The sequence below is a fragment of the Melitaea cinxia genome, chromosome 20 (assembly GCF_905220565.1).
Source record: "Melitaea cinxia chromosome 20, ilMelCinx1.1, whole genome shotgun sequence".
Lineage (NCBI taxonomy): Eukaryota > Metazoa > Arthropoda > Insecta > Lepidoptera > Nymphalidae > Melitaea > Melitaea cinxia.
Window position 1 is genome coordinate 11,609,765 of NC_059413.1, and position 26,201 is coordinate 11,635,965.

Below are 26,201 nucleotides of genomic sequence, written 5' to 3' on the forward strand. Positions count from 1 at the left end.
GAAATAATATAGGATACTTTTTATTAAAAAAAAAGTCAATGCGAGCGAAGCTACGGGTAAAAGCTAGTATTTCTATAAACAAAATAAACGCCTGTGTTATTGAAACTTTTCTTATCGCTACAAGTAAATCGTCAACAAATTAATAACTTCACAAAAAAAAAAATTTAATATTCATTATATATAAGTAGAACTTAAGTAACCGTATAACAATTTCACTCATCCTTACGTAAGCCTCTTTAGCTCAGTGGTAGAGCACTGGTCTCGTAAACCAGGGGTCGTGAGTTCAAACCTCACAGGAGGCAAGAATGAAATTTGCATTTTTTTTCTTTTTTAAGTTGTTTGGTTTTTGTTTTTTTCATATTTTCACTTTTTTTTTATTTTTTTTCATTAATTTTTATATTTTAACTTTTGTCTTATACAATAAATTCGTTGGTTATTACTAAGTTAAAAAATTATAACACTCATTGTTTTAAGTAGTTATTAAATATAATTAGTATATTAAATTATTTATATTAAATTAATTAAATTTAAATAATTAACTTCAAAAAATAAAATAAAATAAATTCATGACAGTCGTGATAAATCACAAAACATGATATGTTTTAACGTATGTGATAACGTATTCAGTGTAGTGTTTTGTTGAGTGTCCTGTCCTGTTCTACTATAATGATACATATTAATTGCCGGTAATATAAAATATATTGTATGCCTATAGAGAATAAATACTGTATTACAATAAACCTTCAAACAAAAAACCTTAACCTTTATATGTATTGACATTTGTTATGACATAAAATAATTTAATGTTTCCTTTGTTTCAGATACGTTTTAGGATCTTCGAACGAAACAAGCACAACAACATCAAGCTACAACAACATAATTAAAACAACAAAACGACAGCGAATTAGTTCCAAATTTAAAAATTATTTCAAAAACAATTCTAACTAGCAAATATGATGCGCTACTTTTATTTCTTTACGGCGGTGTATTTGACGGGACTCTGTAATGCGAACTATTGTCGGGACGCGAACCTGTGCTGTCCCGGGCGGGACAGTTCGTGCGTTGTACAGAAGGCTCATCAGAACGCGATCATAGAAGACTTGACAGACAAGCCGTGTTACTGTGACCATGCTTGTTTGAAACTGGGTGATTGTTGTCCCGACTTCAGAGAAACATGTGGAGGTATGTACTAAAGTAATTTAATATAATAATAAAAAAATCTGGTTGGCTTTAGAAGTAACTAATTTTAAATTTCTGTACAAGCTATACGGTATTCATTGTCAGGATGTTTTTTTTGTGTTTTTTGACCTACAGATTTTTGACCTATTTGATACAGGACTAATTTACTACTGGGGGCCGATTAGTGCAAGGGTGCTATTATTCTTTTTTAATATTAAAGTTACTGGTAGATAATAATAAAATTAAAAAATACTGCTATTTATTATAATAGAAACTATTTGGTATTCAATCAATTTCATCCTAATAGAATTCTCAGGAGGATTCGTATTACTAGAGACTTATGCTTACGACGCGTCTTATTTATTTACTTATACAAAAATGTAGACTTGTGTTTTTAAAAAATTAATACGCAGGATTCTAAATAACAATTGTACTTATTGTATGTACGTTAATTAAAGAAAAATACAGTTACAGTTGAATCTGAGCAAAAATTCTTGGAAAAAATTCGAATTACATTTCATTACATAATAAAAAACATACGAGCGGCAAAAAAGGGGCCATAAGAAAAATCACACATCCATTTTATAATTACACGTATTTTATTAAATAATTTCCACCTACGTAATCTTTACCTATATGACGTCAGTGTCCCGGCGGGACGCGTTCCATTATCAAATTAATAATACCGACCAGACGTAGCGTGTGTATGAAAAATGTATTAATATTATGAAATATTAATATATCGTAGGTAACTAATATTTGATATAATATCGGTATGATATGCCAGTTATTTTTGCATTATGGTTTGTAATATTTTTGGATTTCTCTTATAAACATACCTATAATTATATCCATTCTTTCTCTTGGTGACTATTAAAGGACAGATGAATTAATTTGTTTGAGCGTGTTTTATAATATAAATATCTGCTGGTTTAATATTGGAAATAATGTCGGTCTATTGAGAGTATTGAGAAAGTCTTTAAATAAAACATTATTAAAAAATTAGTATGATTAATTTATAATTAATTTTGGTATTAGTAGGTAAAAATAAAAATAATTTTTTCCAAGTTCATAAAAACTATAATAACATAAAATTACAGCCTATTTACTTCATCTCAAGTTAAAAAGTAAAAGTAAACAAAACAAAATATCCTATAAAGAAAGAATTTTGTAGTTCATGAATCATATAATCCTTTTATATTCGACAAAATCTCTCTTTACGACAGAAACCGGAGCGAGCCATAAAAATTAAATCAAATTTTGTGTCACGTGTCGGTGTTAATACCTGACGTGTGGATCGAATTTTGAAGTTGTAAAACTTGCTAATCCTCATATAAAGTCACCCGTATCTTTAAGGTGTATTCAGAGTTGCGTATTGTAATTATGGGCTGTAATTTGGCGTCATTTTCAATCCGGATCCGGACCGGATTGATAAAAGCTTAAAAGCTTAATAACCTAACTTTGCTTATTCATTCTAACAATATATATATATATATATATATATATATATATATATATATAATCTATTTTAACAGAAATTTCAAAAAGATACAACAATGATAATCTCAGTTTCAAAACAAATTCATGGCTAATTTTATTCAACTTCTATTAGAGTTTACCAATGTGGCCGTGGGAAGGATCTTTCCCGCTTCTGAGCTTCCACATATACTGAATTAAACAGAGTTCCTTCATTAGAAAAAACAATTCGTTTTACTCACGAAAAGTTAAATTTCGAACATGTCATGTGAACACGTGTTGAGACTGACCAAAGAGCTGTATTCTTTATTTTCAATTTTTCCTGTAATTTTACATTCATTTAATGAACGTAGACCTTTGTCTCAACTTTTTTTTTCACGAGTTTCACGCTAGCTCTTTGTATTATTTAATAAATATTTAAAAAAAAAGTTCTAGTAGTATTTATTTTTCTTTGACATAGTAATTGTAGTAGCATCGTGGTTTGATATTTCCGATACGGCTATTGAGATGATTTTTTATAGATATGACACACACTTTTGCCTATGACAGTCCACTGCTGGACATAGGCTTCCACAAGTTCGCACCAAAAATGGCGTGAACTCATGTGTGTTGCCCGTAGTCACCACACTGAGCATGCGGGTTAGTGACCGCAGGGCTAGCTTTGTCGCACCGAAAGCGCTCCTGCCCGTCTTCGCCCTGTGTATTTCAAAGTCAGCAGTGGGATCGTTATCCCGCCATCGGTCGGCTTTTTAAGTTCCAAGGTGGTAGTGGAATTGTTTTATCCCTTAGTCGTATCTAACGACACCCACGGGAAGAGATTGGGTGGCTATATTCTTTGCTACCGTAAACACACAGCAATGGACATGATAATATGGTTACAAATATTAACTGGAACGGTCGTTATTTTTGATATGATATTAAAAATGTTAATTGTTTATAATTTGACGACACGTTGGCGGAACGGTCACAGCACTGGTTTGTGCACTGTTGCGCTGGTGGTTGCGGGTTCGATCCCTCCATGACCATGGCAATCATTTGTATTGGCCATACAGATGTTTGCCGTGGTCTGGGCGTTTATGCTTGTATATTGTGTGTTTCCGGACCCCCGACACAGGACATAATCCTACTGGGGGCCGTTGAGTGTGAAGCGTTTATTGTTATTTTTTAACAGACTTCCAAAAAAGGAGGAGGTTCTCAATTCGACTTTTTTTTTATGTATGTGACTTCAGAACTTTTGACTGGGTAGACCGATTTCGACAAAAAAAATAATAATCGAAAGGTGGTGTGTGTAATTTGGTCCCATTTAAATTTATTTGAGATCTAACAACTACTTTTCGAGTTATATCTAATAATGCGTTTTTACTTGACGCTTTTTTCGTCGACTTACGTTGTATTATACCACATAACTTTTTACTGGATGTACCGATTTTGATAATTCTTTTTTTGTTGGAATGAAGATATTCCTGGTTTGGTACTATGATAAGAAAACCAGGATTTGGTGATGGGATCTCAGAGAAATCGAGGGTAACTCTCTAAAATCCGCATAACTTTTTACTGGGTGTACCGATTTTCATAATTTTAATTTAATCAAAAGCCGATGTTTATCATGTAGTCACATTTAAATTTAATTGAGATCTGATAACTACTTTTTGAGTAATCTTTGATAACGCCTAGTTACTTGACTATTTTTTCGTCGATCTACGTTGTATTACTTGTCGATGTAATTGAAGTCTGTTTTTTTTCGTTCGCGAGCAAATATTATTATTTAATTTCCTCATGTGTCATTACACAAAAAATAATACAAACAAATTACAATAATGAGTTAATAATTAATATTTATTGTATTAGTTACAAATTCTGAGTACTCTATGTAAAACAGTGATGAATCCCACAATGATTTAGTTCACTCGACCTGCACTGATAGTGGTTTTGATTGGCGATGTTATCGATTTTCATATAAGGCCCCTGGTGTGAAAAAATGTGACCAGTAAAATCTACTGAACGAATGACCTCGTTATGTTTTTGTTAAGGCCATCTATCGATAGATGGCGTTCTTTTATTCGTTTATATACCATTTGATATCTATTAATCTTTTTCCTAGACTTGTAAGCCTTTTTTGTGCCTATTTAGACAGTCAATCTGAAGGATTAAACTCCATTCGTGCGTCGGAGCTGAAACACGCGCTTTTTTTTTATAATTTTTAATGTCTGTATATAAATAAATAATCTGAAAAAAAAAAAACAATTTGTATCTGTCGACTTTTATGATAACTTTTTTAATATTCAGCTAATGGTTGAGTTTTTCAATCATTTTTTTTTTTTATATAAAAATATACGGCTTTCTACAGTCCAGATTTTAATAAAGCGTTTACGCTGTCTTTCACTTGTCATATTAAAACGATATTTCTTAAGCGTCTTTGCTTATAATGAAATTCTGAGATCATAATTTTCATCATTCATTCAACGCTTTTTTTAATACTTCTTTTCGCAACTGCTTCGTTTCGTTTTTCATTTCTGGTTGTCATGGTAGGGGTTTCCTTTAGTGACTTATAACGCTATTTGCTCTGCAGCGGTATCCAATAGATAAAAGGTTTTGATATAATTTTCTTTTTTCACACCTATATACCAATCTGTGAATACATAAGCATCACTTTATTACTTGAGGTGTAATAGAGTATAATGTTCTATCATATGTCCTGCTGATAAAGGTTATCATACTTCTTGCTGATGTACTAGTAACTTATGTACAAGATAAAAATCAGTATCTGGTGAAACAGGATCTAATTTTGTTTCTTTACCAGTAATAGTAGATTGTGTTTGTGAGGTCATTGTTTCTGAATCAATCCGAATATTGATCCTCGCTATTAACAATTCGTAAAGTTATACTTTTAGGTAAGTTAATTATTCAATGTTATCTTTAAAAGCTTCTTAGACTATCGAGTGCGGGTTCGCGTTAAGTTGAAATAATATAGGAAAAAGTAATAAAATAGTAGGTAAAATAATAGAAAAATTAAATAAAAAAATAAGTTGAATGAGTAGTTTTTATATATCGTGTTAGTCTAGATATTTAGAACATAATTTAATTTGTAAGAAATTTTCTTCTATATATTATACACAATAATTAAAAGCACAGTGTGTATGACTGTAATTGATTGTGCAATAAGCGCAAATAACTTAAGTTTTATACAGTAGATGTAAGTAACAATGTAACAATCATTAGTTTACCAAATAAATAAAAATTTCAAAATGGAAAATATTAATTTCATGTATATTAAATTTTTAAGACGATCAATGTTGATTGTGAATTGATTGCGAATTGATGATGAATAAAAATAAAAGACAAACTAAAAACTCTTTACTTTCATAGTACCTAATATAATACCTAATATCCTTTGTGGTTTTAGTTACATGCTGATACCTTATAATGGTAGGCTATAAAAGTGGATCAAGATTATTGCTATGTGCTATTATACTTGGATATATTACAATATATTTTCATACTAAATGTTTACAGTTATATATTTTATAAAGTTTTTTTAAGTTTTTTTTTTGTTATTAAGTTGAGAAAATTAACATTTCATTGAAATTATATTGATTAAGAAAGTCAATAAAGTTCTTTCGCTCAATGTATAGGTAAACATATATACAGTATAGTGCAATAAATATTAAATAAATAAATAAAAAGTATGCTTATTACTAAAGGTATTTAAGTTACAAAAAAAATGAACTGGAATGAATGTACGAGTGTAACGAATTCTTATCATTCCATTTTCATTTACTTCCTGACCGTGGAATAATTTGGAATTTCGTAGTAGGTATATCGTCGTGTACAGGAACGCTGAACGCTAGGCAAGGCTTGCAAATAACGAATTTGATTTGCTCCGACTTTATCGGATGTTTGCAACATTATTATAGAAATTCTTGATATAGTTATTTATAAATAAAAAATAAAGTTTATGACGGAGAAATCGTATTATTATAGAGGGAGAGATATTATATATCAGTTAGTCATTTCTACTAGAAAACTCAAAACAAGGTGGTATATTTTTGAACAGGTATTCTGTAAGTAATACTGAAGCTATAACTAACTCGTCTCATTTTTGTCTGTCTATCTTTGTCTTATCGCTAGCCACGTATCACGCCAAAGCTAATAATGGATTAATATGAAAATTGGCACAATTTAAGTCCTCACAAACATTTTTTTAGAAAACTGGATACTTATTATTCCTAAGTTTAAGTAACCCTTAGAGGTAGTGCAAGGGAAGAGAACTCAAAATGTGTAATTGTAAATGAAGTCACGGGTACAGCTCGTATAATAAATTACTATTCATAACTATTAATACTAAATTCTGCGCCTGAAATATATCAAGCTTATATACATATTAAAAAATCGAAACGTCACAGTAAACTGTTTATAGATAACAAACGAATAATTCTTTTTGCACAAAAGATAACTTAAGCACAAAAGATAACAATAAATAAAAGTATAATAAAACTTTTGACGCCGCGTTGGCGCAACGGTCACAGCCATGGATTGTACCTGTTGCGCTGGCGGTTGCGGGTTCGATCCCCGCACATGACAAACATATTGGCCATACAGGTGTTAGCCGTGGTCTGGGTGTTTGTGCAGTCCTTGTGGGTCTCCCCACCGTGCCTCGGAGAGCACGTTAAGCCGTCGGTCCCGGTTGTTATCATATACACCTGATAGCGATCGTTACTCATACTAGGGAATATATCCGCCAACCCGCATTGGAGCAGCATGGTGGATTAATCTCTGATCCTTCTCCTACATGGGGAAAAGAGGCCTATGACCAGTAGTGGGATATTACAGACTGAAGCGTATAATAAAACTTATTTAATACAAATCATACTTCTATATATAAACTTTTCAAATTATACTCCAAAAGAAACTTAATAAGCTCGGATGAATGATCAGATGTAAAAGGTTTTTACGTCATCTAATACAAGTATACTTGTAAGTTCGAAGCCGTTCGCTGTTTCACTTGCATTCTAACCTTTGATCCTTTATGACCTTTGAAATTAATTTTGACCTTTGAGTAGACACTAAAGAAAAATCTGTTGTTAGTTTATACTGCAACCCAAAGTGTAATTTTGTTTTCATAATAATAATAATAATAATCATCTTTATTGCCATGAAAACTGTACAATGTACTTATTTCTAACGGCATCTGCAGCTTGTATCGCAGATGCAAAAAATCATTGCAAACAATAAAGATTTCACAATTTTTTAACACTTTCATCAAGTATATATATATATATATATATATATATATACACAAAGTATATACTTTGTGTACTAAATAAAATAATTAGTACATTAAAATTAATTAGAAATATTGAAATTAATGAAACTGTAGTAAATTTGCGGGTTTTGCCTAAAAATACACAAATTTTGAATCCCACGCATAATTATGTTTTTCTCAGGTCATTAGGCCTAATATAATAAGTACCTAAGCAAAGTTTTAATAACAGATTATAAGCGCTGCAAAGAAAAATATTTTTTCATTTTCACCGAGTTATTTCCCTAGAAACTTAGATTACAGCTTAATGAGCGCCATAAACACCTAGCATTTACTTTGACTTTACATTTTTTTAATTACAAAGAGGAAATACGTTATTCTAAGGCTAAGAGTAAGCTATCATTTTCAAAGTTACATTTCTGTGTTTACTCAAAATGAAAGTTACATTTATGTGTTGACGACGCGTTAGCGCAGCGGTCACAGCACTGGCTGTTGCGCTGGCTGTTGCGCTGGCGGTTGCGGGTTCGATCCACGCTTACGACAGACATTTGTATTGGCAATATAGATGTCTGTCGTGGTCTACGCGTTTGTTGTTTGTGTATTGTGTGTGTTTCCGGACCCCGACACAGGAGAGAATCCTACTGGTGGCCGTTGAGTGCGAAGCGTTTAACTAGCAAACGTGACAGATGCATTTCAAAATTTATCATTTATAAGAAGTCGTATAGATCGAATTTAAAGATAATAGAAACGCCTTTGCACGCATGTGCTGACTAAAAAGTTGCTAAAGTAGGCGCACTATCTATTTCTCAACGCTGTTAAGCTGTCGGTCCCGTTGTTATCATGTACACCTGATAGCGATCGCTACTCATAGTAGGGAATATATCCATTCCTTCTCCCATAAAGAGGAAGAGGTGTTTGTCCAACTGTGGGATGTTACAGGCTGTATCGTAATTCGTAATTATCTATATTACTATACCATTACACAAGTACAAACAGAAAATAAAATATCTTTCAATGTTTCAAACACGGAGAATAAGTGTGATTGAGCGAAACAATCCAACTCTTAGGCCTCATTAACACGGTCCCTTTTATAAAAGCACTCATAACGCTATGAATATTACGGGGAACAATTTACTGAGCTATTTTTCCTGTCTCACCCAATTTACTCTACATTTATGAATGAATGCGAACCAGGGGAATGTTAGGGTGTATTTATTTACTTGACACGACCATATTTTACAATGAGGCCTTGGTGTAGTCGTCACACCTACTGACTAAAGTGGCTTCGTTCGCTTGTTCTATACATTTTACATGAACAATATTTCTCTTGTCCGTATAAATATTTGTGACGGTTTGGGTGTTTGTGCTTGTGTGTTGTGTGTATTTTCGGACCTCCGATACAGGACATAGTGACTATTGAAGGTCAATAGATATGAAGTATTTATAATTGCAAGACCGAGAGCTAAGATAATTTGATGGTTAAAACATTGTATATATATTCAATGTTATCGTATATACGTACTACTAGAATAACAATAAATTTGTACATTAGGAAAAATTTATTAGAATACAAGGTACCTACTGAACAATGTAGTTGCTTAGTATACTAGTAGCGTTGTACTTCATGCAAGATATTACCAAATTTGTAAACAATGTTTATGCGTTTGACTAGCCCGTTGGCGCAGTTTGTAGTGGCGCTGCTTTCTGTTCCAGGTTGCGGGTTCGATTCCTGCCTGTCGAGTCTGGGTGTAATATTTGTATTTATATATTTGTAGTCTTTCGACTGTTGGAAGCTTCTTTTCTATATTTGCAGGGCGCGGGCGTAGGTTATACTCGCACTCTTTACAATATTATGTAGGTAGTACTTAAAAAGATTATAACAAAATTGTAACGTTCACCGAACACGTGGATGCGTGCGCGCTCTTCAGCGTTCCGATCGAGTCTATCGTGTGGTGGAGGGAGTAACTCAAAGCAGTGCCTAGGACTTGCGACCCAGGTGTAGGTTTAAGGAGGCCCCCTTTGTGATGCGCATCAACGCTCACCTTCACTGCTCGAGTTGTCCGCCCCAATATGTAACAATTAATTCGTTTGCACAAATTAATTATTGAATGGCTACTAGCAGGATATAACAAGTGTATCGTGCCAAGCCAGAGCCAAGACTGCCTTAGCGGCGGTTGCACCGTTCGTTTCGTAGACGTCAGAATAACTCGAGTAATATAATAAATGAGGGTAGATGACCATCGAACGATGTGCTAGGTGGCGCGATTGTTGCATCTGTTGTTTATAAATTCCTTTCTAATTGCGTATGACAGCGCTAGTGTTGAAATATTTATATATGTTTTATTTCTCTGTATATTTATCAAAAAATGATATAGTTATAACAGTCGGCTGTTACCCGTAACACAAGCATTATGACGACCTTGTGTGTATGTTATAAGATTTTTATTTATTTTATTTTTTTAAAAAGTAACCAATTAAAATTTTAATTTCAAAATGACGATTCGAACCATGTTTTTAAGCCTATTCTAATAAAGATATTTTTAATTGATTGGCTTGTATATTGATTGATTGGCTAAATATTAGAAAAGATAGCCTTTCTCATAGCCTTAATCCATTCGTTGCTGATAATATATCCGTATAATAGAATACAACGGATAAAACTTATAAAAAAAATCTTATTCATTGATAAACTCCAAGTTGCATTTTATTAGTTGAGGTGGAACTGGATAGGAGTCTATTTTTAATTCTGCTGATAAATTATGTGCGCGATACTTTATCAGTAACTATTGGAAGCAGACCCTTGGGAAAGATGATTATGATATATATTACGTGACAATTTGCTGCGGATAAGTTTCGTGTCGGAAATTCTCTTCAGTGGAATGGTTATGGGATTTTTTTTTTAATTTTATATACAAAGTAAAAAAAAAATAGTAGCACGAATAGCCTTTCGATATTGGTATTAAATTTATTATGTGACTAATCACTACATATTATAAAACAAAGTCAGTTCCTGCTGTCTGTATGCTTAAGTCTTTAAAACTACGCAACGGATTTTGATGCGGTTTTCTTAATAAATAGAGTGATTCCAGAGGAAGGTTTATATGTACAATACATGTATAATATAGTAGAGGAACATTAATAGTTTTAGAGGTTTTATGTGATGTCCTAAATTAACACTTTTTTTATGTATATATTATATATAATACCTATTATTATTTAGTATTACCATTGATCCGTGCGAAGCCGGACGGGTCGCTAGTATGAAATAATGTTACGTTTTTAATTATTTTACGTAAAAATATTATCTACAGATTACGTTTAATAAATATTGAAATCCGAGGATCTTATTAAGTCAGGTAAACGGTATAAAATGCAGCATATAATTTTTATACACTATTATAAGAATTACAATATAATATCCCATAATATAAAGTGCACCCAAAACGGAATTAACAGGATCGTGCCTACAAAGGATTCTGATATATAAGGGTTTTTGAGAGTTATTTATTTGGGTAATAAATATTTTGTACACAAATTCTTTCTGTGGTATTTTCGGTCGTTTTCGTCGGAAAAACTACGAGTATTTTATTAGCACATTTTTCATTGAAATAGGATAGGTTTGTCTTTTACATGAAGGTATGAGGGTATATTTATTCTTTTATCTATTCTATCGATCATATATATATTATCACTTCAGCCTATCACAGTCTACTACTGGAAAAAGTCCTCCACAGGTTCGCGCCAAAAATAGCGTGAACTCATGTGTGTTGCCCATAGTCACCACGCTGGGCAGGCGGGTTGGTGACCGCTGGGCTGGCTTCGTCGCACCGAAGACGCTACTGCCCGTCTTCGGCCTGTGTATTTCAAAGCAAGCAGTTGGATGGTTATCCCGCCATCGATTTGCTCGCTGAGAAGAATCTCTAGAAAATTTAACAAACAGTTAAAAAACTTAATAATTTTTTTCAGAAATCATATTTAAACTATTCATAGGTATATGTTGGTGAATGTTCCTAAGTATTTCACACTATTCGTTTAAGATAACATCATTCAGTCATCCGTACTCGAATTTGGATATTAAGCTTGTGTGAAATCTTTGTTGATTACCCTCAGCCACTTTTGTATGCTTGGTGCCTGTGCTTCGATATGGCAGACGTAGCCCGCATTCATCTGAACTTATGATAAAAATCAGTCATATATATTAATTTTTAGATGTTACCAATTATCCGAAAAAATTAAAACTTAATGGATTTTAGACAAATTTCTGAGACTTCTACTGAAAATCTTGTATTACATCCCGTTAGCAATATCATCACATAACTTCATAAAACTTTGTAAAATTTTCAGTTTTCATCCACGGTATATAATACGGAATCTCTGTGCATGATTTATTATTCCAAACTCAACACGTAAGGCTACGTTTAAGCGGCCTTCGTTTGTTCATTCAAATAACTTACTTTGGTTATTCTTGCGCTTACTTCACATATCCAAACTTAAGTTATAATGAGGAATGATTTGTATTTATGTAGTTTTGAAAACTTTAATGGATAACTTGACTGATTTTACAAATTCTTTCACCAGGAGAATGGTACGTTATCATTGAGTAACATAGGGTATATTTTATACTATTATATGAACAAAATCTTCTAACCCACGCGGGTGAAGCAGGGAGCGGACAGCTAGTTATATGACGTATTCAAACTTGTCATTTGAATATACACATCAAATTTGAGTTTTAACACTTGACATTTGGTTGTGTTGTTCTTAAAAATTAGAGTTGTATCAAAAATGTTTTATCTGACTTCGTTTAATTAAGCGCAAGTATTTTTTTTTTGGTAGAACGAGAAACAATATAAGATGACTAGGAAACTACTAGACGGATTAAAAAATGTGCTAGAATATTTTTCATTGAGAAAGATTAATCCCATAAAAGCGAGCAACGAAGTCGAAAGCACACAAGTCCTTTTGTGATAAATAAAATAAATTACATATGGCAGTAATCTTTAAAAGAGCTACGGGTTGATTCAAGTAAGGAGATAAATATGATAATTAAATTTAACAACGACATAGCTTTCTGATATTAACGTTTACGAAATTGCTACGGAATAAATGAAAATTTCACTTGAATGTATTATAAATGATAAAATTAAAGCAAAGGTTATAACTATTATTTCAGTAGCTGAGCGGATTCGGACTTAAAATATTATGCTCTATTTGGAACAATAATATTTTACGTGACTAACTGTGCTTTTTCAAGTACTTATAACACTAATAAGGTGTACACATTTCGAAAAAAGGCGGACTCAGTGATAAAACTTTGCATACCAGCCAGGACATCCAGAAGGGGATATTTATAGATTGTTAATTATAAAAAATGTGCATGTTTCTTTCCGATTCACCTAATGTTTTTTTAATAAATAACCGTCCTACACTAATGGCTCCTAGTATGGCGTACATCCTGTGTCGCAGGTCACGACATACACAGCACAAGCACAAACTCCAAATTCACAACAAACTAGTGTGGCCAATGATGTGGTAAAATGTTTATCTTGTGTTTTATATTTTATATTTTAGTTTTTTAGTTTAATAAAACTTCGTGTAAAAGGCTCCAGTTGTCCAATCACTGCGATAGGTTGAAGTGATAAGATTACAACTGAACTCGAAAACCTTCTAATTGACTGATGTTATGTATTAAACTTCGAAATGATACGTCATATAAGTGGCTCGACTTAATATCTCTCGCTTGGATACAACTCTGTATGAAACAGTTGATAATATTTTTATCGTTAAAACTAGCTGCCCGGACAGACTTCGTTCTGTCAGAAGTTAATAGTAATTTTTTTTTAAGTATTAAAACCCTCCGTGGATCTTAAGAACCATACAAAAAAAAAATTATATCCAAATTGGTCGAGCCATTCTCGAGTTATGGGCTTAGCAACATTCATTTTTATTTATATCGCTTCTGCCTGTAATATCCCACTACTGGGCATAGGCCTCTTTCCCCCTGTAGGAGAAGGATCAGAGCTTAATCCATCACGCTGCTCCAATACGGGTTGGCGGATATATTCCCAACTATGAGTAACGATCGCTATCAGGCGTACATGATAACAGACCCACAAGGACTGCACAAACACCCAGACCATGGCAAACACCTGTATGGCCAATAGAAATGTTTGTTATGTGCGGGGATCGAACCCGCAACCGGCAGCGCAACGGGTACAATCCATGGCTGTAACCGTTGCGTCTACGCGGCGACATTTATATAGATAACGGAAAAAAATCTCGAGATTTATATAAAACCGAACGAATAAATGGAGTTAGAGAATGTCTGATCGTATAATAAATGTTCGACCATTCGTCAGATATAATCGCTTTTATCGCTCGTAATACCCGTTTTAGTTAAAAAGCTGAGTCTAACTTAGCTCCTACTCCGTTCTATAGAATAAGATCGTTTTGAATGTAATTACACTACCTAGATATCGTTATAGGTTATTATAATAATCGATATTAGTTTTTACCGTGTCAGGATAATTACTAACTATTCTACAAACAGACATTATAGAAAAATAAAAATTAAATGTCATAATATTTGTTTTTAGAGCATTCAAATAAAATCTGTAATTTTATAATATAAACAGAAATATATGTATTTTGTTATAAAATGATTAAATAGATTAAAATTAAAATTACATAGATTTATTGTTTGACTAGCCCGTAGTTTGTAGTGGCGTGCTTTCTGCTCCGCAGGTTTTAGGTTAAATTCCCGCCTGTATTATTTCCAAGTACCTATAGTACCTATATTAAATAAACATGAGTTCACGCCATTTTTGGCGTGTTGAACTTGTAGAGACCTATGTCCAGCAGTGGAATGTGATAGGCTGGAATGATGATGATGATGAACTATATTTATAAAAAAAAAGACGACCGCTCTGGTGTAATGATGCGTGTGTCATGTCGGCGGCGCCTAAACGTCGTGACTTTCAAATTTCGCTTCAGCCTGTAATATCCCACTACTGGGCATAGGCCTCTTTCCCCATGTACGAGAAGGATCAGAGCTTAATCCACCACGCTGCTCCAGTGCGGGTTGGCGGATATATTCCCTACTATGAGTAACGACCGCTATCAGGTGCACTTGATAACAACCGGGACCGACGGCTTAACGCGCTCTCCGAGGCACGGCGGGGAGACCCACAATGACTGCACAAACACCCAGACCATGGCAAACACCTGTATGGCCAACACAAATGCCTGTCATGTGCGGGGATCGAACCCGCAACCGCCAGCGCAGCGGGCACAATCCATGGCTGTAACCGTTGCGCCAACGCGGCGTCTTTCAAATTTGCTCGAGATATATTTTTATTTGCACCATCTTCTCTGTTTGCACAGAAATTTGTGGAACTGCATGGAGATTTAGACTCCAACCCTACACCTGCGTAAAGAAGACGCTTTTTCCCTGTAGCGGGACGTTTACAGACTTATTTATTCATTTAATTATATTACACTAGTGGTCGGAGGTCGAATATCGACCATAATTAAAAATTTAAATTAAATGAAACTAAAAAATCATGAAAAAAAAAATCAATTTGACAACTGACTGACAATCCACAAAAGAGTATACCTAACATGCGTGTAAAACATTACACACTACCATGTGTTTGTCACATCAAACACATGATAATGTGGGTTAAGGTTTTTTTTATCGATTGAATATATTTTTACGCAAAATTAAAAAATATATTACCATTGCGCACTATTTCTCTATATAAACTGTAAGTGTACGAAATATCAAACACCTCTTTCCGCGAAATTTTCGTAAAAGGGGTACAAAGTTTTTGCTTCACGTATTAATATAAAAAAATTTAATTAATATCTTCTCACAAACACAGATAGTAAACAATATTTGTACAAATAAAACAAACTTCAGCCAAGTCATTACCTTTGAAGGTAAAGTTGAAATTTCTCCATCTTGCACGTTCTTCAAGTTCTAATTAAAGGAGAACGCTTTGTTCGAAGGAAATCGCGAGCTCGCCCGAGACCGGGAGCGACCCCGTTACCTAATAGGCCGGTCTCATTACGGCCCTAGATACAAGCCACTCACTTTTACGACATTTCTTTTCATACGCGAAACGGATTGGTAATGCTTTGACGATCTCTTTTAAATATGTTTTTTTTTCTCGTTAAACAAGCTCGCGTGATCAAAGGTATTTTGTAAGTAGTTCATAACTGATAGCAACCAATGATGAATTTCGTTCCTTATTATTTATTTACTTTTTTTCTAAATTAATTAATAAAATAAAATCATAGAAAACACATTCAACTTAGAATTGTAGTACTCTATTTTTTATATCCTTTGTTAAAGGTCTTTTGTACATAATTTAATTTTCTTTAGGTATTTTCTACTTTTTTGGAAATGTAAATTATCTGTTTTAGGGTATACAATAGAGTATATTTGTATTGTATTGTTATATTTTAATTATAGATGATGACGAATTTCAAACAATATTAGAGATGTTAAATTTATCAAGGATACTGAATGTACATAGGTACATAATTGTTCATAATTCATACATAAATATAACACTCATACTTAAAAAGAGAATTGAAGCCATTCTAAGCTTTCCCCGAAATAGAAATCTGATTCACTGGCTTTTGCATCAATGGGTTAGTCAAGATATACACTCTACTACGATACTACACTTTCATTTTATTCTTTATATATATGCTTAGGTACTCTTTGTTTCAATTTAAACTCAAACAATACAATAGCAGAACTTTGAGTGTTGAGTTCGAAATGTGAAAAAGCATCGCATCGATACTCAAAACTTTCTGATAGTTGTTCAAATAGAACTTGGTACGGAATTCCGTAGATGTTCGAATTGATTTACCGAAGTCGAACGGGTTCGGAAACGTTGTTGAGTATGAATTTCAAGTTATATCCGGACTACGTGATTTACATATACTTGTGACGGATTCTTGGCTATTTACGTGAAATTTTCACGTGTAAGTGGAAAATTATACGTGTCGCGATAACCTGTACTGATTTGTTTTTTTAACTGTTTGTTTTGTTTTTACTGTTCAATTTTACAACCTTTTATTTTTAATTTGAATTGCGTTGAGTGTTATGGCGTACAGCGATACATAGACTTTATGTGTTATAGCCTTTAGAGTGAAGCAGTTTTTTACTATGTTGAAGGAAATTCTCCACAATATCGAATAGATTAAGAAACCGCGGGAAAAAAATGTTAGCGGAAATAATATGCAAACTAAAATAATTTAATTATACAAATTTTAACAAGCATTCATAAAAAGTCATAGCAAACAGGAAGTCACAGTTAAGTCGACAGTTTCGATGAATTGCAAAAAACGGTTTTTAGTTCGTTTACCTACAATTAAATAAAATTCACATTACGGAGAAAATCCACAGAATTAATTGAACAATAATAAATTGTCACTAATTTGAATAGGTAGTGTTAGTATGTTGTTATTATCAGTTAGACCTTAAGAGGCTTTATATTTTGGAACGATAGTATACTTGTGTCTTTATATTGCGAAGTGAATAACTTTAAAGATGTTAGTGAACCATAAAAAAAAGATTAACTCTTCTCCTACATGGAAAAGAGGGTTAAGCCTTGCAGTGAGGTATTACAAGCTGAATCAATCAATTAAATTAATAAAATGTATTTTAATTTTGTAAATAAATATATTAATAAACAAAAATAAAGTCCCATTCGCAATGGATGCCTCTAGCATGAGAATGCTGTGTCAGGATTCAGGAAACACACGCAACACTTAGAAATGTATGAATCATCTTATCTCAGGTCATCTGAATTTCTTATACAAACTCCGGGAAAAAATATTTAGAATTAACCAGCATCAGTTGGGCGTTAGGTATTTAGAAAATGTAATATTACTAATCTAAAAAGCGTTTATTCGACTATTTCAAATAAAATTTTGGCTAAGCCTATGACCAATTCTTGTAGAAATGACTTAAAAAAAAAGTGATGCATCTTACAACTTATCTCGTGATTGCGGCTAGTTGTAACAAGCTTGGGGTACTTAATATTATACTTAATATTAAAATATATATTTTTAAGAAAACGTTTACGCATGTAAATAATTTAAGATTAAGTTAGATATAAGTATATTGTTACTAAGAAAATGTGTTGTTTGTTAGATAATGGAAGATATGATTATATAAAATACTTTTAACAAAAAAGAAAAAAAAATAATAAAAAGAGAAAAAAGAAAAAATATATAATAATGATTAAAAAAAATCATAGATAAATTTATACATCTAAAATAAATATTAGAATAGTTACAAAAAAAAAAAAATTGTATCATACGTTAGAATAAGAACCGGTCCGTGGACTCACGTCTCTATTGGAGATATTGAGTTAGTCTTACTTAAAAAATGACGTTGCTGAGTAACGCCTAAGTACCTTGATTTAAAAAAAAAATGCATGTTTAAGAAATAAAAAAGGACAGGTTCAAAAGGCCGTGGATGTGTATTACTTCTATATGAAAAAAAAAAACAAGCCTGGGGTAAATTGTAACAGTAGGCATTAAAAACAAGTTTTATATTTTTCAAAAACTTATTTATATGATACTTTAGACATGCTATATCAGACTTAGATATTTTATTTTTACCCTTAACTTAATCGAAAAATACTTTCAACAAAAAAAAATAACTAAAATGTTTTATTTCTAAATAACTTCCATAAATTTCCCAAAAGTCTTGTACGTCGGGTATACTAAAGGATGTTCCTCGGCTCAGATCTTCAAGCGTTCTCAGATATAGTTCTGGATTTATGGCAAAATGGTTTGAATCAATTAGTCAACGAGGTGAAATTTTCGTATTAATCGTAATATCATACCATTATGCCAATTTTCTGTCTTTTAAAGTAGGATGTTGGAGCAAGTTAGCAAGTACTCAAATATTGTACTAGCCCGCTCCGCAGGAGACGACCAGGGGGAAGGAGATGCCGATATGCGGTTCTTCACCCTTCGCGATAGAGTGGGAGAAGGGCACTATTCTTCCCACCCGCCACCGGGGTAATAGAGCGCTCACAGTGCCAGTATATAGACGAAGGCGGCCCGCACCGGCGGTCCAACCGTCGCGTCACAGTAGCATGCGAAAGCGATCCACAGGCACTCCGCTAAAACGATGAGGGAATCGCTGGTTTTTAGTGGGTATTCTGGGTCGTTTTCTCTGGATTGGGAGCCCCAAACTTCCGCCGGCCTCGTCGGTTGGTTGAATAAAAGCGTACCCCAGCGAAAAAAAAACTACTCAAATATTTCCACATGGTTTGAACTAGTCGACTGATGGTGATTTGTCACTCTTTTTTTTTGCTTTGTTTTATTGCTTTTTTGCTTTATATAGTAACACACAGGTTTTTCGAAATAGCTGCTGTAAAATGAATGCTGGGTATTTGGTATAAAATAACAGTTAATATAATAAGAACAAATTAATATTAAAAAAAAAATTAAATCAATCAACAATGGCTAAACAACTTAAAATCAACAATAAACAACTTTGTACAAACGAAAAAAAAACCCTTTACCTCGCCTTTTCACAGCACCTGCTCAACATGGCCTGCTGCATCATCCGATGGAATACTGATAACGTTCATATTACAGAATGGGTTTTAAATAGAACATTAAGTAGGAGAATAAAGAATCACACTGCGAATTCGCTGATAATGCATATATTTTGGAAATAATTTCGAAAACTTAGTACTTTCATATAATATTTATACTTTTTTTTTGTAACAATGCACACAAGAACACTTAGTTTTTTACGGCAACATTATTACAATGTACCCATTTAACTTCGAGTTTTATGCTCAATTTCTTGCCCGTATTACCACTTGTAAGATCATAAACACACTATTTCATGCGCATTTCACCCCGCACAACTTTATCCCGGATAAAGGTGGAAGACATAAAAGACTGAATCGGTATGCATAAATTTTACACGTAATCTTCCATTTTAAAAATATTTGTGTTCTTTGCAGTTTGCGGTACTTACATTTTTAAACGTATACTATTTAAACAATATATTTTGAAAGTTTTGTATTAATACCAACAATACATTTGAACTTATTTAGATTAAATTTAATTGCGTTTTACGTGTTTTAAAATTATTTAGACCTTTTTAATAGTTGATAAATAATAGTTATGAGTAAAAGTGTTAGTGTAAGTGTTTTTTATTACCATCTTGAGCATATGACAATATAATGACCTCTAAAATGTTAAGGGCCTACCCTACCTCAGCTCGAATTCAGATTTCACCCGTACTAAATACACATGAGAATTGTTCATCGCGCGAATTTTATGTATTTTCTCCCCACAAACATTATCAATAGTTATTTTTTTAAAAACGCAACATATAAAATGTTCTTCATACTTATTTCAATTAGCATGCTTAATCTCAAGTCCATAACTTCTATATTTACTGAGATAATAAGGTTTTAATACCAAAATAGAGGTAACTTTGCGATTTTTTTGTATCGAGAAAATTTTACGGAATCATGTTTTCGAAACATATGAAAGATAGTTTGTATCCTGAACTTTACCGTACATAAATTTCAAACTTAAATATTCAGTAGTTAGGCAGATATGGACATCCTTCCGAATGGAAAATAAGCAATTTGAGGTAGCATACACTCTTAAGTGCCTCGTACCTTTCTCGTCCATACCGTACGTCGACCCTATTTTATACTTCAAATCTTACGAGGGTCCCTAGAATGTAACAAACATTTATTTTGACGATCAACCTTAATGACAGGCGTCGACGTGATAGGATTTTATATTTTACGTAGATTTTTATCCTTCCCATTTCATCAGCTTTCATTATCATTGATGATAACGTTTTGAATCTCATTCCCTTGTATTGCATTCGCTGGCCTTACTTCATCTGTTTTCTACGTTCGTCTTTAAAAGTTGATCTACTATGTACTTAATATGTATTCTGTGATTATACGTGTTTCACATTTGTTTTTTATTTATATTTTTAATCGTACTGCAATTGTAATTTTCCGAACTTTTATGGACAGCGCTGTTATTAAGACTTAAAATGCGATATTTACCATAATTGTTGATATCTTTCTAAATTAGTATTTCGATACTATTGAAGTTACAAAACAAAACAGCATAGGTAAATAATGAACAATAATAAAGACGAATTCTTTACTGCGTGTGGGGAGAAAATAACACACCTACGAAATATTTGATCGACAATAAATCAAAATATATTCGAATTCACTCAATTGTTTTCTGCATCAATCAATGTATAAATCAAGCAATTGTTTATTTAACTTGTTCCCTGAAATATTATAACATTTATATTTTCTTTTATCGTTGATCTTTGATCTCGCAAAAGATCAAGGAAATAATGAATGCGACAGAGCTAACAATATTCCCCTTTGTTGAAATAAGCCTACTTTGATCAAAGGTAACTTTACCGTTTACAATAACTTCTTACTATATACGACATTGGCTAAGGGATTTTTATTTGCCCAAAAATAATATTTGCGAAAAATCTGAAATGTTACCGTGAATCGTAACAAAATTGGCATTTGGCGTACATCATTTCACATTAAGAGATACTTGTTAAACAATATGAAAAACGAATTTCGTAATTCGAAAAAGGTTGCTACAAAAACTGTGTGATTATAACGAATATGTTAAATTGTTGATGATATATTAAGTTAGTATATATAGGCCTCAAAAGGACTTTCGAATCGTCATTTTACAAATTAAAATTTTAAAATTGATTATTATTTTATAAATGAAGCTACTCGTATCACCGATTCAGAATGTTGATTCTGCAAAGAAGAATCGACGAGAACTCCGCAGTTACTCTTTTGAAAGTAATACATGAACTGTGTTTTAGTACAAAATTAGTTTATATAGTCCACAAGCATACCTAGTATTCTGGAATTCTAAAATACATTAAAATATTCAATGCGTTGATACCGTACGCAGTGCGAGTATATATATATCCATTGTCAAATTTATATTCGTCGTAACTAATTTTTAACTATTTTTTATTTCTTAGCAAAATATTTTAGCGAATCTTTAAACAAGTGAAATTTATACTTGTATTGCGACAAGTGCTAGAGTTATGAATATTAAGTCTTTAACTTAACTTAGTATAAGCTTGATGCTTCCACACAATATATTCTACGTCATATCTTAAACTAAGCTTTCGTCTTAGAGGGGGATCTCTCGGTAGCTGATATTTATTTCAATGTAAGACCGTCACGTAGAGTGTGAAAAATAAGATCAGTAATATAAACTCATTTCTTTAATGTCGGAGCTGTGTTGCCTCTGCTGTGTTCATAAATCTTTATGTTTTAAAAATTTACCTTTTTGCCGAGTATTGTATCTGTTGCGCTGGCGGTTGCGGGTTCGATCCCCGCACATGACCAACATTTGTATTGGCCATACAGGTGTTTGCCGTGGTCTGGGTGTTTGTACAGTCCTTGTGGGTCTCCCAACCATGACTCGGAGAGCACGTTAAGCCGTCGGTCCCGGTTGTTATCATATACACCTGATACCGATCGTTACTCATAGTAGGGAATATATCCGCCAACCCGCATTGGAGCAGCGTGGTGGATTAAGCTCTGATCCTTCTCCTATATGGGAAAAGAGGCCTATGCCCAGTAGTGAGATATTACAGGCTGAAACGTTCATATATATATATATATATATATATATATATATATATATATATATATATAGAATATTTCTTGCCATGCCCTACCTCAGTTGGAATTGTTTTTACATTTACTTGCGGTCACTTGAGTGAAGCTTCAATCCCTCTAACAACGTTGTACGTGATATATTTATTATGCACCTAGAGTGTATATGTAAAAGTACACACATCGCACACTTAATACACATACATGTATATAATATATGTAAGAAACTCACTTCTGCTGGATCTCTTTTTTTATAAAATAGAAGTGTTTTAGATGCGCATTTTAATCGAAATTTTATTTATACACAATTTCCAGCGAAGTATTCCAATTTCGGTTAGAGTATCGAAATTGGAACTCGTTTAACTTAATAACCGTAACTGTAAGAAAATTGAAAGAGATTGATTTTTCATGAAATTATCGTTTGGCGGTGCGTAATTTGTGTAGATTATTTTACGAATCCTCTGATAAATTTCCAGAAAATATATTCAGTATAATGTAAATTTAGTTGTTAAAAAATTAAGAAAATAAGGTTAAAGTTATAACATTTTCATTTTCAGTATTTTTTTCAGTAGTAAGAATTATATTTTTAAATCATAACATAATAATATTGTTCTGTGTATGTATGACAAGGAAGACTTAAGAAAATTCTTTAATATTTTAGAGAATTTTAAACGCGATAACTAGGGACACGAGAGAAATCTTTATAGGTTAAACAGTATCGAAAATTTAAAAAAAAATTATAAAATCTTTATATCTATCTATATCTATACTAATAAATGGAGAGTCGATTTTTTTGTTCGGTTATACTGCGAAAACTACTGAACCGATCGGAATAATACTTATATAATAAGATGCAGCATGTTTCGAAGAATATTTTAGTACTTATATGTATATATTACTAATCGTGTAATGTATGTATGTATATATGTATGTATAATTTTATAATCTATTGTGATGTATTCTAATTTCTATAACAATTATTTATACACTTCCTAACCGCTTCTCTCTGCGCCGTCCTATGCCCAAAGGTTGTCTGGAAGAAATAGTTCTTTTAGCGATAAGACCGCCTTTGTACCCCTTCCTCTAATCGTACTACTTTTGTTTGTATCTTTTATATGTATGGTGTGCAATAAAGAATATTATTATTATTATTATTATCGTGTACAAAATTATGGACCGATAGAGGTCGTAAATATATACATATATCTATATAAATAAAAATTAACCTCTGCCATGTACAAATATTGATAATTCTTTAGCAGAGCAAAGTTTGTATAAAAAGTCGATATTTACACGAAATAAAAAAGAAATACGGTACTAAGTTCGCTGATATCAAAATTATATCCTTTCTCATTATAATACTATAAAAATGTTTCATTTTGAGTTAGTACTAGATATAATAAAATTAATTGTGTATAACATTTTGAATGCTTTTAATAATGTTAACTCATTACTCATACTTACGTCACAAAAGCGTTTGTTACAAAAGTTTCACATTGTTTTAACTAAAAAGTTTTTAATGTGTTCTTTACAGATATAATAATTTGTTAACTTAATCAGTTCCACGAGACCCTACAGCGAGTTTATTAATTAATCAATTAATTGGGTTTTGCAGACACAAATTTAATTAAAATAAAGTACAATGGCTTTGTGTAAAATATATCTTTCAAATTTAATTTAAAATAAAATGTAACGTAACTCCATATTTTTAAATTTCTAAGAAAATTTTAAAGGTAATGTATTATTTAACTTGTATTATCGTTATTTACTACGTATACTTTAAGTAGCACTAGATATATCCACACGGTTCTACCCATGTAATTATAGCGTGTTTCCTAATAAATATTAAAAAAAATTGTCTGTCTGTAAAGTTGGTTTACGGATGACAACGTCGTAACAAGACATCTCCTCGGACGCATAGGCCAATCGAGTGGAAGAGAGATAGATGCGGCGCAAGCGTACAATGAGCGTAACGTGACAACGAGATTTCCTTTTTCGTACACGCAGCCGGTGTTCATCGATTTTTCGAGAATTTGTTTTATTTATGTATCAAATATGATATTATGAACATATTAATAAATAAAGCGTGCTGCGCAGAACCGATCGTCGTGGAAAGCTTTAGGGGAGGCTTATGCCTAGCAGTGGGCGTCCGTGAGCTGATGATGATGATGATAATGTATCAAATCATTATCAATTAATATCACCGTCAGTTTTTTAATCTTAATTCTATTAAGAAAAATTGGAAAAAAGAGAAGTTATGCCTTATAATATATATTATTAATTTTTTTTTTAATTTTTTCACTAATAACAATTAATGTTGTATAGGTAACAAACTTTCGACAAAATTAACAGCATTTTTAAGAATCATACATAAAATGACAAGCATCCTATTGAGATGTAAAAAACCCTCGACACGGTTCAAACGACGACACTGCGAGTGGCAGATTCGTAAAACAAGTCACACTGCTCTCAAATTCCATCGGTCCGTCACTAGTGTAATTGGAACGCCACGAAATTACTTTCATATACCCACTACAACTGCAACTCAAAATTATGGCTTACCTTTATTCAATAATATATTTTATTTATTTATATATTTATTTGGGAAACAAAAAGTATTTAATACAGGTAAACATAAGCAACAATAACATTTCGTAAATGATTAGTTTCCACCAAATGCATGTATTAACATACTGAGCAGTTAAGAATTAAAGCTAATCAAGAAAAATATGTACATATACTAGTTGACCTCGCAAACGTTGTGTTGCCCTATATGTTATTGACCCCTCTTAATTCCCCCTTGTGACTTAGGGGTATATAAAATAGATGTTAATTGGTTCTCAGACCTACCCGATATGCACAAAAAATTGCATAAAAATCGATCTAGCAGTTTCTGTATGGTAACTAACGTTGTGACCCGAGAATTTTAAAAAACAAGACAACTCAAGAAAGAACATCACACAAATGCTACCTCATTTTTAACCGACTTCCAAAAAAAGAGGAGGTTCTCAATTCGACTGTATTTTTTTTTCATTCATTATATAAATGTCATTAGAACTTTACACGAAAAAGTGGCTTTTGTATTAATTTCGCCGGTTTTTCTGAACAGAATCTGCATTAAGAACCTATATGACATAACTGCTTACGAACGATTAAAATATTTATAATCCTACTTGATTTTAATTGATTCAGCCTGTACTTAACATCCTTCTGCTAGACATAAACTTTACACGTTGGTATTATTTTATAGTATTACTAGCTGTGCTGTGTGTGTGTGGGTGTGTGTGTGTGTGTGTGGACTTTGTCCGCGCGGAAATCAACAAAAAAGTTATACTTCATTTCGCAAAGTAAGAAAATATTTTTTTTTCTAAAATAAAAGTTGCCTAAGTTACTTCTTAGTACACCAGCTATCTGCCAGTGAAAGTCCTGTCAAAATCGGTCTAGCCGTCTCAGAGATTAGTCGGAACAAACAGACAGAGAGTAAGACAGACAAAAATTGTAAAAAAAAATCTTTTGGTATATGTACCGTGAATATATGAATATTGAATACCATATGAATTTAGTAAAAAACGGTTATTTTAATA

The 26,201-nt window shown here is 32.5% G+C and overlaps 1 protein-coding gene and 1 non-coding gene across 2 annotated transcripts in view; both read left to right on the top strand.

The window, feature by feature from the left end:
* Positions 1–230: 230 nt before the first annotated feature.
* Trnat-cgu lies at positions 231–302 on the top strand. Its single transcript has one exon. It is a non-coding gene; the product is annotated as a tRNA-Thr (tRNA).
* Positions 303–953: 651 nt separating this feature from the next.
* Positions 954–26,201, top strand: part of LOC123663488 (somatomedin-B and thrombospondin type-1 domain-containing protein) — a 42,038-nt gene continuing 16,790 nt past the window's right edge. Inside the window, exon 1 of the mRNA XM_045598163.1 lies at positions 954–1,182. Within this exon, the coding sequence (XP_045454119.1) occupies positions 954–1,182 (229 nt within the window). The remainder of the gene's footprint in view (positions 1,183–26,201) is intronic.